Source organism: Mytilus californianus, unplaced genomic scaffold, assembly GCF_021869535.1.
Source record: "Mytilus californianus isolate M0D057914Y unplaced genomic scaffold, xbMytCali1.0.p SCAF_3, whole genome shotgun sequence".
NCBI lineage: Eukaryota > Metazoa > Mollusca > Bivalvia > Mytilida > Mytilidae > Mytilus > Mytilus californianus.
In genome coordinates, this window is record NW_026262679.1 from 114850542 (window position 1) to 114868858 (window position 18317).

General features: G+C 33.8%; 2 protein-coding genes across 14 annotated transcripts in view; one reads left to right on the forward strand and one right to left on the reverse strand.

The window, feature by feature from the left end:
- LOC127735885 (basic salivary proline-rich protein 2-like) overlaps nucleotides 1-3267 on the reverse strand; it is a 99151-nt gene extending 95884 nt beyond the window's left edge. For all 13 annotated transcript variants that reach the window (XM_052246296.1, XM_052246292.1, XM_052246295.1 and 10 more), the window contains exon 1: nucleotides 3113-3267. In XM_052246296.1, coding sequence (XP_052102256.1) covers nucleotides 3113-3187 — 75 coding nt within the window. In that variant the 5' untranslated portion in view covers nucleotides 3188-3267. The remainder of the gene's footprint in view (nucleotides 1-3112) is intronic.
- A 30-nt stretch (nucleotides 3268-3297) lies between these two features.
- LOC127735887 (protein MAK16 homolog A-like) overlaps nucleotides 3298-18317 on the forward strand; it is a 39982-nt gene continuing 24962 nt past the window's right edge. Inside the window, exons 1-3 of the mRNA XM_052246307.1 lie at nucleotides 3298-3392; nucleotides 9771-9817; nucleotides 13952-14061. Coding sequence (XP_052102267.1) covers nucleotides 3378-3392; nucleotides 9771-9817; nucleotides 13952-14061 — 172 coding nt within the window. The 5' untranslated portion in view covers nucleotides 3298-3377. The remainder of the gene's footprint in view (nucleotides 3393-9770; nucleotides 9818-13951; nucleotides 14062-18317) is intronic.

Genomic DNA, 18317 nt, shown 5'->3' on the forward strand with positions numbered 1-18317 from the left:
CACTTTATCAAATATTTACCAAATGTACTATAGTTCTGACTAGAGCATGAAAATAAGGCCATAAACTTACTCCTTACAAGGATGATTGATTGTTGGTTGCTTTTTATTCAGAATAATCCTTACAAGGAAATCAAAAACTAAATAACATATAATATATATATATAATCAAGTCTAAATTGAAAACAACGTTCAAACCTATGATTGTGTTGGATAAAAACCGCAATTTTTATACGTGTGCATGCAAAACAAATTTCTTGGTAGAAGGGTCTAAATACAGCACAAACAACATTTTCCAAAAGACCAAAAAAGTGAAAAAGTATATTTTAACAAAACGCATTTGACTAGCAGGTCGAACAACTGATGTTCTTAAACCCTGCTGGCTGCCATTAGCGATTGCCAAATAAACGGATCACCAGATATTACAAAATGGATCTTATTATTAATTTATTTCCAAACAGAAAACAATAAACTTGCGGAAAAGATGGTATATCGCAAACATGAGGTGCAAAAATTTGTACACCATATCTGGATTTCGACAATTAATGTCTCTTCAGTGATGTTAGGAATTGATATGGTATTTGGAAGGCCATATAATTTACCTCAATTTAGGATAGACTCTTGAATTTTGAAAGAGTCGAAATAGGATGAACGGATCATATAAACCCGAAGGAAAATATAATACAAGCCCAAACGAAAAAATATAAACAAGTCTAAATTGAAAACAACGTTCAAACCTATGATTGTGTTGGATAAAAACCGCAATTTTTAGATGTGTGCATGCAAAACAAATTTCTTGGTAGAGGGGTATAAATACAGCACAAACAACATTTTCCAAAAGACCAAAAAAGTGAAAAAGTATATTTTAACAATATATATATATATAATCTATATGTATCAAGCATAGCTACTGAGAAACTGAACTAATATTGATAAAATAACCTGATTAATGGATCATTGGAATGAGTTCAAGGTCAAATGATAGATGTATATACATATACATGCATGTAAAAGTTGAAGCTGAGGGACAGACCTCATCTTGAAAACTTATTAAAACAGACCATTAGAAACTGAATATGGGGTAAAGGTCAAGTGACAGTGACAGGCTTACAAGATTTCATCCTTTTTTTTTTATTAAAACCTAGTATGTAAAATAAAAGATACAGTTTGTGAGCTTATAGACTAAACTGAAGGACGAAGGGGGTCTATATTTACAACGGTAGAATATCTTAATAATTTGTTAACATGATGTTTATACCACATGTACCATGCTGTTTTCAAAGATATAATAAAAAAGTATGGGCTTGTTTCAAGCTACAAGTCATGTGCAAAACTGTCAATTTATTAAAAGATTATTCATAAAAAAAATTGTGTAGATAGAAAGAAAACTAAATATAAGAATTTCAAAATAAAATATGAAAAGAGAGCTCATATAATGTGCTTTCAGAAAATAAAAAATAAAATTAGAGTAAGGGATAAAGTTTTCTTGCTACAAAACAAAATACCGGTAGGAAAAAATTTACTGTGAGTTCCTTAATAAAATTAGATTATCTCAATTTTCTCCACTTACACTTGTATGGCTTAGCTGAAAAACATATATTGTATTTTGATTGGTTAAATTCTGAGTCTGAGTGCAATAATCATACCCAAATTTTTTATGACAGCAAGGTAAGGCCTTAATTAAACAGAAAGGAGCAAATATAGATATTTTCTTATCATGATATAATATTTTGTTTTCCTATCATGATATAATATTTTGATAACTTTTATTTCATTTAGCTTTCCTTTTGTTTTTTCATTGATCAATTTCATTTCTTTTTGTTTTCATTTCTTTTGTTTTAATTCTATTCTGTTTTGCACCCTCAAAATTAGCATATTTTAATCGAGATTCAAAGATGGCAACACGACACCTTATCTACAAAAATGTATCTTAAGTCTTATAACAAGTCAAGCATATCCCAGGTTCTGCGAAAGTCTTTTCAATTTTCATTCTTACAGTTAAGTATCCTTATCAAATATATATCACAAGTCCAGTTCTACATGTAGTCCAGCTAGCAGTGAAATCAAAGCTTTAATACTCCTTTAGATACATTTTTGAAATGTAATCCCATAGACCAATGTCAAGCTTGCTTTTTATGAATGAGTAAAGTTACACTGGTTGACCTGAGGTCAATTGTTGTGTAATTGATGTAAAAATGTAACATGATTGTTATAAGAAAATCACATTGGTTTCCATTGGGTCTCGAAACCAAGACCTCTGTGTTACAAGTCAGTGCTCTAGCAATCCTTTCACAGGTGTAAATGACATAATTAAACAATAGATTATTACTTTGAGGTACTAACATAAGCGTCATGACATTATATAGGTATACATCTCCTTATTTTTATATTGTACGGGAAAATGCCAGAATTTGAAAGTCTTCCGTTTGGAGCACAAATCAAAAATCAGCACTGAATCAAGTGGACATATGGTTCATCAGTTATAACTATAAGTCCACCTACATGTAATCATGTTGTCTACTTTTATGTGGATAATCTATTAATATTCAATTTTGATTTAAAGGATTACTAAATGAAAATGTTGAAGCAAGAATATATATTCTAAGGTTTTGTATTTTATCTGAACTAAGGGAGTAGCTAGCTTACAAGCAGGCTTAGTTTCAGCTTTAGGAGAAGGCCATTTGATTATCTGGGTAGTGGGGGTGAAAATTGATAACTTGGCCTTGAAATTAAGAACTAAAAATAAATAACTTTGCAAAAACATGATGACAATTAATATTCTGCGACACCAAATGCAGGAAACAAATGTGTACAAACAGATGGAAATGAAAGATCAATCCAGAAAAAAAAATCATCCTGCCCACCTCCCCCACCCCCAAGAATATCAAATGTATTATGGTCTTAGCTAAAAAAACAAATCCTAAAATATGCTTCTAGGGTTTGCCTACAGTACATGTGCTCATTTCAATGTAGTATTTCCAATCAGGATTAGAAGCTAATCTTGAAAATGAAAAAGGTTGGCATTGCCACAGTCTTGAAACTTATGAAGTTTATATGTGAACTTTTTTTTTAGCAAATTAAAGTTAAAATTGTATCTTCTGAAAATGTTGCATACCTCTGCCAACCAGTTACAAACATCATTTATGGTGAACCTCATCAGCTGGTTATAATCTGGTAAAATACGAGACATTTTTCTTCTCTAGACACTTTCTAAAGTTATTTCACTTCTCTTTTCTTTTCAACTTCCTTGTCTGAATGTCTCATGCATATTCATATCAGATGAGAGTTATCTCCCTTTGAAAACCAAATTTCATTTCCTGTTGACAATTTTCACGTGGTGTAACATATAACACGTTTAGTTGTACATAGGGGCTGTAAAAATGCAACATGATGATGTAAGAAAGCCATATTTATTTTCACCTTGATGTCCTTCTTTTAAAATTTATTAATTTCATCTATAAAGGCCAACTGACTTGCATCTTGACGGGAAATGATAGTAATACTCGAACCACTTCGTAAAAAGATTATTATATGTGATGTCTGATGATCGAGAGAAAGAAACAAATTTTAATGAGCTTGATTATAAAATTACATATAAAGTAACTATTGCAGCTATGAAAACTATTGGGTGGGAGGCATTACTTCAGTCATGTGTCTCCTCAAGTCACAGGGGCTCATATCATAGATGTTTTAGGGCGAAAATATATGCCAGTCAACTGGCATATGTATTTTTATGTCGAAGGTACCAAGAGCACCTATTGACAGTGTTGGAGAGCTGTTTTGAAGCTCTCAACCGACTTGGCGCACACTATATTATCTTCTTCCAGTTGGTTCCAATGGCAATTGATCACAGTCTTAACGAAGAATGAGTTCTTAAATATCTCGGTTTTGCAATTTGTTGTATCAAATGCCCTTGAGTTGTTCTTGACCCAGTTGTTTACTATGTTAGTGCTTTCAAAGTCTACAAATCGTTTCGGTTTGATAATGCTTTTGGTTTTGCTTTTTCCAAAAATTCTTCAGGTTTGATAGCTGGGACCAAACCCTCAACCACTTTGTACAGAAATACCAGTCTTTGGCTTGTTCTTCTGGACTTCAGGTTTTCTAATTCCAGTACGGTAAGCATTTTGGTGACCGATCCTTCTCTAGATTTGTAATCACCTGTGATGAAAAGCGCAGCTCTACGCTGGATCCTTTCTAGTTGGTTGATGTTGTTTGTTGTATACGGGTCCCATACTTTTGCCCCATACTCCATTGTGGATCTTACCAATGAGGTGTAGGCTGTTTTCTTGCAATCCTTAGGGCAGAATCATAGATTGCGTCTTAGAAACCAAGTGTTGAATTTGCTTTCTTGGCTACATTTGAAATGTGGGTGGTCCATTTTAGGTCTTCCGATATATGTAGCCCCAGGTATGGATTGTGTTGGACTTGTTGGAGTATGTGTCCATCAAGGGTGTAGAATTTCTGGATTTTGTTCTTAATGCTCAGGATGTAACATTTCTTTGCATTAAAGCGCATACCCCAGTCTTTGGCCCATTTTTCTAGGCTAGCAAGATCTTGTTGTAGCAGAGTGTGGTCACATTGTGTTTTTATGTTTCTGTATAGCAGACATTCCTCAGCAAAAAGTTTAACGGTTGATTTTACTGCATCTGGCAGGTCGTTGGTATGACAGAGGAAGAGAAGGGGTCCAAGTACAGTTCCTTATGGAACTCCTGAGTCCACTGTACATGTAGCTTCTTCAGATTCCTCTTCATCAATGACAACCTTCATCTTTCTCTGAGTGAGACACATTTCCAGCCATTTATTCAGTGGTCCTCTCACACCATATTCATCTAGTTTGTGTAAAAGTTTGTTGTGTGGCATGGTGTCAAATGCTTTCGAAAAGTCCAGGATAGCAACATCAACTTGGTTTCCAGCATCGTGTGATTTCATGAAGTCGTGCAGTTTGACTAATAGCTGTGTTTCACATGAGTACCCGGATCTGAATCCATGGTTAAGTGATGTTAGTACCCTGTGCTTGTCTAGGTGGTTTAGCATGTGCTGACAGATGAAGTGTTCTAGTATTTTACAGGGCACAGATGTTAGATACTGGTCTGTAATTTTCTGTTTATCCCCCTTTTTGAATGCTCTCGAGATGTGATCCAGTATTTATTGACTTATGGTATATTATTGCAAGTCCTGGTGCTAGTTATTTGGAGCACTCCTTGAAGATTCTATTTGGTATGCCGTCTGGTCCTGATGCTTTCGATGGATTTAGTTTTCTAAGCTGTTTTTCGACACCTTCATGTTTTATTTCAAGGGATGGGATTGAGTTCTTTATGTATTTTGATGTTTTAGGCAGTTTTGTCATTGTCTCTGGTGAATACTGATTTAAATTGTTTTAGTTCTGCCTTCCCTTTACTGTCATTCACTAAATGGCCATTGCTTTTCAACGGTGATATTCCTATGTTGTCTTGTTTTCTAGATTTGATGTATTTCCAAAAAGATTTTGGGTTGTTGTTTTCCAGTCCTTCCATTATGGTGTTGTTGATGTATTCCCATTCAGCCTTTCAGACTTGTCGTTTGCATTCTTTTTGGAAATGTTTGTAGTTTGACCAGTTTTTAGTTCTTTGTTCTTTTTGCTTGTTGGTATAGCCTGGTTTTCTTTTTGAACATTTTCCTAATTTTGTGGTTTATCTATGGTAGACTTGTTTTAGAGCAGATGAGTTTTGATGGGGTGTTCTTGTCCAAATTTGAGTAGAGTTCTTTTTGAATGTGTCCCATAATTCTTGTACTGTAGTGTCATTTTGATACATATCAGTGATTTTGGTTGATAGTATATTCAGTTCTTTATGGAGATCTTCCCATTTTGCTTTTGAGTATATGTAGCATTTACAAGGCCGTTTACTCTGGTAGTGTGGTTTTGTATCACAGTCTGTTATGATCATGTCGTGGTCAGATATTCCTGGAGCGTTTGTTGATGTTTTAATAAGTGATGGGTTGGAGGTTAACGCTATGTCCAGGAGGTTTTCACCTCTAGTTGGTGTTTCATGTATCTGAGAAATTGAGTGTAATATTAGCACTTCCGTTAATGCTTTTTGTATTTCCTTGTATTGTGCGTTATGGTTTATTGACATGGTGTTCCAATCAATATCTGGACAGTTGAAGTCTCCAGTAAGTAAGGAGTTTATGTTTTTATTGGAGATCTGGTCTAGTGATTTATCAAGTTCTTTGATATCATCTGTATTTCTGTTTGGCATGTAGAATGAGCCTATCGTCAATTCTTTTTGGTCTTTCAGTTGTACTTTTACCCACACAATCTCGCATTTTGTTACTAGTTCAGGTTTTTCTACTGCTATGATGTCATTGTGTAGAAGGACAAAAACTCCTCCGCCTAGTGTACCCTGGTCGTTTCTGTAAGCTGCATAGTATACCAGGGAATACTTCGCTGGATTTTATTGCATCTTGTGTAGGGTTTTTCTGGATTTTACTCCTTTAAGACAAGATTCTGTGCCGCAGATGATGTCTGGTTTGATATAATTTACTGCTGCTGCAAATTCAGAAGTCTTGTCTTTGATGCTTCTAAAATTTAATGTTAGTATTCTCAAGTTCTGTTTTGTTGGTATGTTGAATACAAAATTTACTGCTGGTGGTTCTGTTTTTGTTCTTATTACTTTTTGGTGAAGAGGTGTTTATGGAGTTGTTTCTCTTTGGGCTGCTGGCTTTTAGTGGACTGAAAGCGTTCGATGTAATGGATTTGAATGAACTGTTGTGGGTTAGAGGTTCATAATTATTAGAGATGTTAAGTTCATAGCTGTGGAAAGTGAAGGTTGATACATTGATGGTCTCACATAAAACAGCATAGCCATTGTACGTTGGATCTCTGAAATAGATCATAATCAATACGCAAACACAAAATAGAACACATACCAGTCCGCTGGCGTATATTTCTGCCCTTAAAACATCTGTGCTCCAGTGCCTGTCTTGGAGGGGAGTTACTTTTGTTCTCTGTTAGCTCCATGGCCTGTCTGGGGGGGCATTACTTTTGTCTACTACCCTCTTCCAAGTCTCTCTTTTTTTTTTGCCCTCCCCCGGCCTGTTTTGTCATCTTCTTGTTTCTGTTCTCAGTGTACCTGTTTGATTTTCTGCTGGTATCTTCTTTTTCTTTCATTTAATAGTCATCTAATTTTTCATTCTTGTCAGTTGTTCTCAGTACATGTGTATATACCCTATTTTGTCATAATAGGTCTATTCATTAGAGCTCCACATGGGGATATTTCTGTAGCTTGGTGAGGTATAGAACATTAACCCATGGTTGCGAGTATAAATTCTTGGTTTCTGTAACTACTGATACATTGTTTTTGTAGGGGTTCTCCTCTGTCCATAATCTCTGTCTATGATTTATCTTTCTTTTAATTCTCATTTAGCCATGTCTTCCTAGATTTATTCTCTATTCAAGTAAATTTTCTTTTTTTCACTCTGCTAATTTCTTTTTTTGATCCCCATTGCCATTGAAAGACTGGCATGACTGGAGCAAGACTTTATTATTCAGATTGTATTTTAATAATGGTTAACATATATACAATAGGTATTGTAGTAGTTTTGTAACGTAATAAGACAATGTCCTGAAGGTCTGTGTACCCATGGGGAGGGATGTAGATGGCGTACAACCCTTCTTTGATTGAAAAAAAATCTGGTTTTTTTTCCATAAAAAGGCCATATATTCAGTGCTTTATAGTTATGCCACCTTTTGAAAAAAAATTTGGAACGACCCTGCATTCTTTCATTGAAGTAATAATAGAAGATTGTCACTACAGAGTTTTTTGAAAAAATATATTTAAAATAAAACAAAAAAGACTAACATTAATATGATTAATCATGATTAAAAATAATTAAAGTGATCAAATATATTAATCACTTCATTACAATCTTCTTGTATTCACATTTAAAATAATATCTAGTTATGACTGATTTATTTTGGCATAAACATTACAATATTACTGCATACTTTTGTACCAGTTATTGTAGTTGCCTAGTTCAGGTGATCACAGAAAGACTTCATTTTGAACTCCCCTCTGTTGATGCAATAAGAATAGACATGCCTTAGTTTCACTAGAAAAAAAAAACACTTTAGAATTATTTACAGGTTATTTGGAGGGTTATAAATGATGAGTATGATAAAATTAAACATTGTTTAGTTTTACTATGATTATCAGAAGTTATGAAAATAAGGAGATATGGTTATTGGTATAGGATTGCTAATGAGACAACTATTCACCAGAGACCACAGGATGAGGAGTAACCATCTTATAAAATTGTTAGTTTACTCCTTACACATTGTAGTTATTGCCTTTGAATGAAAATTTATCCTCATTTTTAAACGACCGCAATTAGGGGCCAAAAAGTGGCAAAAAATAAGCATTTTTGTAACTTCCAGACATAACTTGTGTGTTAGTGTATGGATCTCTCTGACATTGTACCACAAGGTTCCATATCTCAAAGGGAATGCTGGAATTGATTTTGGGGGCAATTGCCTCCAAATTTTAGGAATTAGGGGCCAAAAAGGGGCAAAAAACAAGCATTTTCTAGTTTCATGACAATAACTTGTGTGTAAGTTTATGGATCTTTATGAAATTGTACTACAAGGTTCCATATCACAAAGGGAAAGCTGGAATTGAGTTTGGAGGTAGTTGCTCAAAACATTTAGGAATAAGGGGCCAAAAATAAGCATTCATCTAGTTTCCAGACAATAACTTGTGTTCAAGTGTATGGATCTCTCTGAAATCGTACTGCAAGGTACCATACCACAAAGGGAATGCTGGGATTGATTTTGGGGGTAATTGCCTCAAAATTTTAGGAATTAGGGGCAAAAAAACAAGCATTTTTCTAGTTTCAGGACAATAACTTGTGTGTAAGTGTATGGATCTTTATAAAATTGTACTACAAGGTTCCATACCACAAAGGGAAAGCTGGGTTTGAGTTTGGGGGTAATTGCCCTAAATGTTTAGGAATTTGGGGCCAAAAAACAAGCATTTTTCTAGTTTCCAGACAATAACTTGTGTTCAAGTGTATGGATCTCTCTGAAATTGTACTGCAAGGTACCTTACCACAAAGGGAAGGCTGGGATTGGGTTTGGGGGTGATGAATCATAAGGGGGTTCAAAAAATTTGGGGGGGGGGTTCCTTTTTTTTCTTTAAAATTTTCCATTTTAAATTGGTTATTTCTGATTTATATAGAAACCTATGCTGTGTCAAATATTTAATCACAATCCAAATTCAGTGCTGTATCAAGCTTGAATGTTGTGTCCATACTTGCCCCAACTGTTCAGGTTCGACCTCTGCGGTCGTATCAAGCTGCGCCCAGCGGAGCATTTTATTGTGTTTTACATTACAATGTATAAGAGAATCTGTTACAGATCATGCATTGTATCAATTTTATGCAAAAATGTCAGGGGAGCAATACATGCTTCTTGGATCCTATAGTTTTAGAAAAAGATATACATGTATGTTTATATAACTGTGTTTTATGTGTGAAAAAGTAATGTCATGGTGATTTTATCAAGTTCTCTTTAAACCATGAAAATAAATAAATCCAAAAATACAAGTCACTGGAATGAAATTTTATACCAGTTCTGTGATTAAGTACATAGGCTTGCATTATAGATTATGAACATAATATAATTAAACATTGGGTAGTTTCACTATAAGAAATTGTTTATTAATCATTTGTAGCATGATTAACACTGATGTTATGAACATTTACTATTTTTGCTAAAATGATTCTTTTATTAATTACAGGTTATTTGGAGTATTATAAATGGATCCTTTTGTTCATTTAAAGTAAAGTAAGTAATTCATTTACAGTTGAATATAATTATATAGTAGTGGGAAAGACCATTCAAATTATTCTGGCCCTACTATCTTAGATATCTGGAGTGTGTTAGTTTAAAACCAAAACCTGTGAACCTAAAATCAGTCAAGATGATTAATAAGTGTAGAGCATCTATCACTTATTTTTCTGATGGAATCCAGAGCTCATATGAACCAAACGTTTGTGAAAAGGATCTAACCAGACTCCTTGCACTAAATGGATTGATGTTTTAATGTATGAAGTTTGAATTCTTTTCCTCCACATATAAATATAAAGCTGCCTCAGTAGGAGTATTTTAAAATACCCAATTGAAATCAAAGCTTTCTGAAATTTAGAATCAAGATTCATGTAAGCATGCTATACTGAATGATGCGTTTTCACATCTATCACTCATCCACTTCCTGTTAACCAAATACTGACAGGGGTATCATAAATGAGCAATAGTTCACAATTCAACTTGTTTCAAACTTTATATGGGTGTAATACTGTGCATTGTCAATCATAATAGCTTTTTGAACACATGAACTGTGAAAAATTTGGATTATATCTTTATAGCAGTTTAAAACTATGTATATCTTTAGTTTTGTCAATTTGCTAGCTACATAACATCAGTATGCTTGACAACTGTCATGATCAATAACAATTTGAGTCAAGATGAAGCTGCTGTAATTGGATAACCAATATCTTTAATCCCAATCACATTCACAAAATTATTGAACTTCAGCATAATTAAGCAGATATTTCATAATGCTACTAAATACACAACTCAATACACAATTCTTGACCTCAATATAATTTAGATGTTTGATGTATATAGAAATGATAGATTTGATAATTTACCTATTACATGTACTTTTGATCTAGACTACATAAAATGTTTCTATAAATTATGCATGAAAAATGAACAATTATGGATTAAAAAGATATATTTTGTTCAATTATTTATCTATTACTGAATCATTATTGTAGTAATTAAACTATTTGTTAAGATATTTCGACCACTTGTCTTCTTCAGTTTCTGAATTACCCTTCTAACCTACATGATGAACATGTCACTTTTATAGTTTTTATACGACTGCAAAAAATTTTGCCGTCATATATTGGTATCACGTCATCCTCGTTGTCGTAAGCGTCGTCCGAAGACAGCTGGTTTCCGGACAATAACTTTAGTATAATAAAATAGAAATCTATGAAATTCAAACCCAAGGTTTATAACCACAAAAGGAAGGTTGGGATTGATTTTGGGGGTTATGGTCCTAACAGTTTAGGAATAAGGGGCCAAAAAGGGGCCCAAATAAGCATTTTTATAGTTTCCAGACAATAACTTGTGGAGCGGTGTATGGATCTCTCTGAAATTATACCACAAGTTTCCATACCACAAAGGGATGGTTAGGATTTGCTTTGGGAGGTTATGGCTCAAACCGTTTAGGAATTAGGGGCAAAAAAGGGGGAAAAACAAGGGTTTCCTGGTTAATGGACAATAACTTAAGACAATTTAAAAGCAGTGTAAGGGAGGTAATCCAAACACAACATTTTGATTACCTCCCTTACACTGCTTTTAAATTATGTATAAAGAACTGTTGTATTGTCTTGAGATGATTAGTTGTCAATTTATTTTTAGAAGTTACTATTAAGGAATATTAATTTTAGCCATGATTATGTATGTCATTTTCTATTTTAAGACTTATGATGTATTTAAATGGGTAATGATGGTTGCAAACTCCATTGGAAATTTGAATTGAGATTATGGCCATATCTTGAGGGAAAGAAATTTTTTTGGGGGGAAAAGGGGGGGGGGGGTAAAAAGAAATTGTGGGGGGGTAAATTTTTTCTCATTTCAGATTTCAGAAATTAAAAAGAAAAATTCTTCAAATTTTATTTTTTTTTGGAAACAAAAGGTGTGTGAGGGGGGGGGGGGGGGGGGTCAATACGCAACAGCATAGTGTATTGCTCAAAAGCAAAAAAAAGGGGGGGGGGGGGGTAATTTTTTTTTTTTTTTGTGGGGGGGAAGGGGAGGGGGTCAATTCGCAACAGCAAAGTGTATTGCACAAAAGCAAAAAATTGAATATAAATTCAAATCATATAAACCAATTCTAAGTTCTTTGACTACAGTTATTCTGTGTCAGAAACCTATTATGTGTCAAATATTTAATTACAATCCAAATTCAGACCTGTATCAACTGCGAATACTGTGTCCATTTTTGCCCCAACTGTTCAGGGTTGGACCTCTGCGGTCGTATCCAGCTGCTCTCGGCGAAGCAATTTATTATATTTCAATATACAAGAAATTATTTGAATTCTTGAAAATTTTATATTAAAGAAATGTATGATAAAAACTAACCCTATTTAGGAGGGTTAGCCATGCATGAATGCATGGCTAAAGGGTTAGTTCATACTAAAATATCAGTGAAAGTAAAATGAACCTTCACCATGCTAACCCTCTTTAGTTTGGTTAGTTTTCATCATACATTTCTCATCAATTTTCCAGTATCCAAAATTATTCTGGATTCAAATAATTCCTTGTTTATAGGATATATAACTTCTTGATAATTCATAATTGTTGGATATCTTTGTTTTGAATTTGTCTTGACATTACTAAGGTTATTATAAAATTGAGCTTTGAAGTACTGTACATGTGTAATATATAAAATTATGCTTCACACTCAATTGCAGTAGACAATATAATATTTACCTTTGAAGTTCTGTAGACCTACAGTCAGAATATATGTTGTTTTCTTTACATTGACCTCGTCCTGAACATGCATGAAATATTTGCCACTGGATGTTAATCAACCAACAATCAATCAATCATGACATTGATAATAAGTTGTGAGCTAAAATATAACATGCTGTGGATTTAATATTATAGGGAAATCATTTTTATTCAGTCATTGTAAAATTTAATCAAACATACTAGGTTGATGATTTTGTATGCCAGATGCAAGTTTTGTCTGCAAAAGACTCATCAGTGAGGCTCAAATAAAAAAATTGAAAAGCCAGATTAAGTACGAAGTTGAAGAGCATTGAGGAAACAAAATTCCAAAAGATTTTGCCAAATACTGCTTATAAGTAATCTTATCCTCGGGGGAAGAAAATCCTTAGTATTTTGAACAATTTTTGCAAAACAGTTAATTTATAATTTTCACCATATGAATGATAATTCATGTCAACACAGAATTGCTGACTACTGTGCTGGTGATACCCTCTTAAAATCATGGAAATAATGTTTAGAACAAATTACTTATAAAATGTCAATATGAAGAGTTGATAGTTGACAGAACAAAATTTTGTTGATTATAATGTAAAAGAGGGACAGTCAAACTTATAGATCGAAAACAAACTGACAACGCCATGGCCAAAAATAAAAGACAAATAGACAAATAATAGTACAGATGACACAACATAGAAAACTAAAGACTAAGCAACAAGAACCCCACCAAAAACTGGAGGTGATCTCAGGTGCTCTGGAAGGGTAAGCAGATCCTGTAAATTATTTCCCTTTATTATTAGCAGATCAGTAATTGCTTTAAAAAAAAAATATCCAAGTTACAATTACGCAATAACTTCCTGTTAGAAAACAAAGCCATAAATTATTGATCAACAAAACAATGTTTTGAACTAGTTATTTATGAAATTATTTAGGATAGGGGTTTTCATGTCAAAGTTAAAGATCTTTTTAAACCAGTGCCTCATATTATAGTAAGTCATTATTTTATTTGAATTTCATGACATAGATAATAATTCACTAAAGTTGAATGGTAAGTATAACTTTTTTTCACTGCACTCACTTCACACTAACAGCCTATCACTGAAACAATTACTTGAAATAGTTTACCAGTTGATCAGTTTGTGGAGATGAATACAAACTGCAATTTGGTAAACTATTTGAGCAATTGGTATAGTAATAGACCAAAGCCTACTGAATAAGCACAGTAATAAGCCATGAAAATACAATTTTTTCTCAATTAGTGGAAAGTTTGTATCTATGAAAATAAATGAAACCACAGAAATTTACCTTTGAATTCAAATGTAACAGACAATGATGATTTTGTTTGGTTGGATGTCTGTGAGTGTAAACTTGTTTAAATAAAATCATTATCTTTTCCAGGGCAAAGACACAAAAATTTTGTAGGAATGAATACAGCTTAACAGGGTTATGTAACAGATCTTCTTGTCCTCTTGCCAACAGTCAATATGCTACAGTCCGAGAGGAGAAAGGTAATTATTACTGCTTAACAGGATTGTGTAACAGATGATTTACAGTCAGAAAATAATTGTTGTCTGTTTTAAGATTTGTCTATGTAAAATCAATTAAGATTTATATAGTAAGATTATATAAATCCTTGGTAAAGGCAGGTTTTACTGATGCAAATGAAGTTTTCCTAGTGACATGTAGTAGAATAAGGTAAACAGATGTTTGCAACAGTAAAACATACTTTTACCAAAACCAAGCTTAAAATATACTTAGGTTATCTCTATATTTAAATCAAAATAAAGTAATAATTCCATTTTAGTCATTAATCTGATGTAAACATTTCATGTATTAAATATTCCATGGAAGGTAACTTAACAGTTCTTAGCCATAGCGGAGGGGGCATTAAGTTTTACCCTTGTCCATCTGTATGTCTGTACGTCCCAAAATTGGTTTCCCTTCTCTTACTTTAGTTTGCCTCAATCAAATGTTATGAAACTTATACACAATGTTTATTACCACAAAACACAGATCAAGTTTGAGTTTTGGTGGCATCACTTTAACCGTTCTAGAGTTATGCCCCTTTACAAATGGAAAAATTGCTAAATTTTTTGTTTCCATTCTCTAACTTCAGTTTGGCTCAACCAATTGTTATGAAACTTATACACAATGCTTATTACCACAAAACACAGATCAAGTTCGAATTTTGGTGGCATCACTTATACTGTTCTAGAGTTATGCCCCTTTATAAATGGAAAAATTGCTGAATTTTTTGTTTCCTTTCTTTAACTTTAGGTTGCCTCAACCAAATATTATGAAACTTATACACAATGCTTATAACCATAAAACACAGATCAAGTTTGAATTTTGGTGGTGTCACTTTTGCCGTTCTAGAGTTATGCCCCTCTACAAATGGAAAAGTTTCCATTCTCTTACTTAGATTGCCTCAACTAAATGTTATGAAACGTATACACAATGCTTATTACCACAAAAGTCAGATCAAGTACAAATTTGGGTAGCGTCACTTTTACAGTTCTTGAGTTATATCCCTTTATAACATTATATGCAAGCGGGGGCATCATCTGTGCCCCATGGACACATTCCCCATTTTTAGCTCACCGGGGCCCAAAGGGCCCCATGTGAGCTTATGCCATCACTTGGCGTCCGTCGTCTGTCGTCGTCGTCTGTCGTCGTAAACTATTTCAAAAATCTTCTCCTCTGAAACTACTGGGCCAAATACCTTCAAACTTTAAATAAATGTTCCTTAGGGTATCTAGTTTATAAATTGTATCCGAAGTTTTGATCCATCAACTAACATGGCCGCCATGGCTAAAAATAGAACATAGGGGTCAAATGCAGTTTTTGCCTTTTATCTCAAAAACTAAATCTTTTAGAGCAAATGTGACATGGGGGTAAAATTGTTCAGTTGGTCAAGATCTATCAGCTCTGAAATTTTCAGACGAATCAAACAACCCATTGTTGGGTTGCTGCCACCGAATTGGTAGTTTTAACAAAATTTTGCAGTTTTTTGTTATTATTTTGAATATTATTATAGATATATATAAACTGTAAGCAGCAATAATGTTCAGCAAAATAAGATCTACAAAAAAGTAAAAAAGACCATAATTGTCAATTGACCCCTTAAGGAGTAGTTGCCCTTTAAAGACAATTTTACACAATTTGTTCATCAAGTTTGCTAACATTTAAAAATCTTCTCCTCTGAAACTACTGGGCCAATTACCCTCAACTTTTAACTAAATGTTCCTTAGGGTATCTAGTTTATAAATTGTATCCGAAGTTTTGATCCATCAACAAACATGGCCACCATGGCTAAAAATAGAACATAGGGGTCAAATGCAGTTTTTATATGACTGCAATAATTTATGCGGTCGTATATTGGTATGACGTTGGCATCGTCGTCGTCCGAAGACACGTTGGTTTTCGCACTCTAACTTTAGTTTAAGTGAATGGATCTCTATGAAATTTTACCATAAGGTTCAATACCACAAAAGGAAGGTTGGGATTGATTTTGGGGGTTATGGTACCAACAGTTAAGGAAAAAGGGGCCAAAAATAAGCATTTTTGTAACTTCCAGACATAACTTGTGTGTTAGTGTATGGATCTCTCTGACATTGTACCACAAGGTTCCATATCACAAAGGGAATGCTGGGATTGATTTTGGGGGTAATTGCCTCAAAATATTAGGAATTAGTGGCCAAAAAAGGGGCAAAAAACAAGCATTTTTCTAGTTTAATGACAATAACTTGTGTGAAAGTGTATGGATCTTTCTGAAATTGTACTACAAGGTTCCATATCACAAAGGGAAAGCTGGAATTGAGTTTGGGGGTAATTGCCCGAAACGTTTAGGAATAAGGGGCCAAAAAGGGGCCAAAAATAAGCATTTTTCTAGTTTCCAGACAATAACTTGTGTTCAAGTGTATGGATCTCTCTGAAATTGTACCACAAGGTTCCATATCACACAGGGAATGCTGGGATTGATTTTGGGGGTAATTGCCTCCAAATTTTAGGAATTCGGGGCAAAAAAAGGGGCAAAAAACAAGCATTTTTCTAGTTTCGTTGACAATAACTTGTGTGTAAGTGTTTGGATATTTCTGAAATTGTACTACAAGGTTCCATATCACAAAGGGAAAGCTGGAATAGAGTTTGGGGGTAATTGCCCGAAACGTTTAGGAATAGGGGGCCAAAAGGGGGCTAAAAAACACATTTTTCTAATTTCCAGACAATAACTTGTGTTCAAGTGTATGGATCTCTCTGAAATTGTACTGCAAGGTACCATACCACAAAGGGAAGGCTGGGATTGAGTTTGGGGGTGATGAATCATAAGGGGGTTCAAAAAATTTGGGGGAGGGGGATTTTTTTTTTTCCTTTTTTTTCTTTTCTTCCTTTTTTTTTTCATTTAAAAATTTTCCATTTTAAGTTGGTTATTTCTGATTTATATTTAAAAGCAAATAATAATGATATGGTAGGAGATACACACCAAACAGGATGTGTAAATTATTATATTATAAGTATTGTGCAATAGCAAGAAATTTTCAATTGCACAGTATTGCACAATAGCAAGAAATCTTCAATTGCACAGTATTGTGCAATAGCAAGAAATCTTCAATTGCACAGCATTGCGCAATAGCAAGAAATAACCAATAGCACAATATTGCGCAATAGCAATAAATTGTCAATTGTGCAGTATTGCGCAATAGCAAGAAATATTCAATTGCACAGTATTGTGCAAAAGAAGATACTTCGTATAAATTGCTTATTTCTTGACCAATTTCAATGGGGTTTTATTCTTGAATTCTTGGGGTTCTTTAATATGCTGAATCTAACCGTGTATTAAGTTTTTGGATTTTGGGCCCCATTTTTAAATTAGTCCACATTGAGGTCCAAAGGGTCCAAAATTAAACTTTGTTTGATTTCATCAAAAATTGAATTATTGGGGTTCTTTGATATGCCAAATCTAACCGATATTTAGATTCTTAATTTTTGGTTCCATTTTCAAATTGGTCTACATTAAGGTCCAAAGGGTCCAAAATTAAACTAAGTTTGATTTTAACAAAAATTGAATTCTTAGGGTTCTTTGATATGCTGAATCTAAACATGTATTTAGATTTTTGATTATGGGCCCAGTTTTCAATTTGGTCCAAATCGGGCTCCAAAATCAAACTTTGTTTGATTTCAACAAAAATTGAATATATGGGGTTCTTTGATATGCTGAATCTAACCATGTATTTTGATTTTTGGGCCCCGTTATCAACTTTGTCCACATTGAGGTCAAAAGGGTCCAAAATTAAACTTTGTTTGATTTCATCAAAAATTTAATTCTTCGGGTTCTTTGATATGCTGAATCTAACCATGTATTTAGATTTTGGAAATGGACCATAATAGGTGAATGTCCAATTTAAAATTTTTAAGTTCTTAGACCACATTCATTCTGTGTCAGAAACCTATGCTGTGTCAAATATTTAATCACAATCCAAATTCAGAGCTGTATCAAGCTCGAATGTTGTGTCCATACTTGCCCCAACTGTTCAGGGTTCGACCTCTGCGGTCGTATCAAGCTGCGCCCTGCGGAGCATTTTATTGCCTTTTATCTCAAAAACTAAAGCTTTTAGAGCAAATGTGACTGGGGTTAAATTGTTCAGTTGGTCAAGATCTATCAGCTCTGAAATTTTCAGACAAATCAAACAACCCATTGTTGGGTTGCTGTCACCGAATTGGTAGTTTTAACAAAATTTTGCAGTTTTTTGTTATTATTTTGAATATT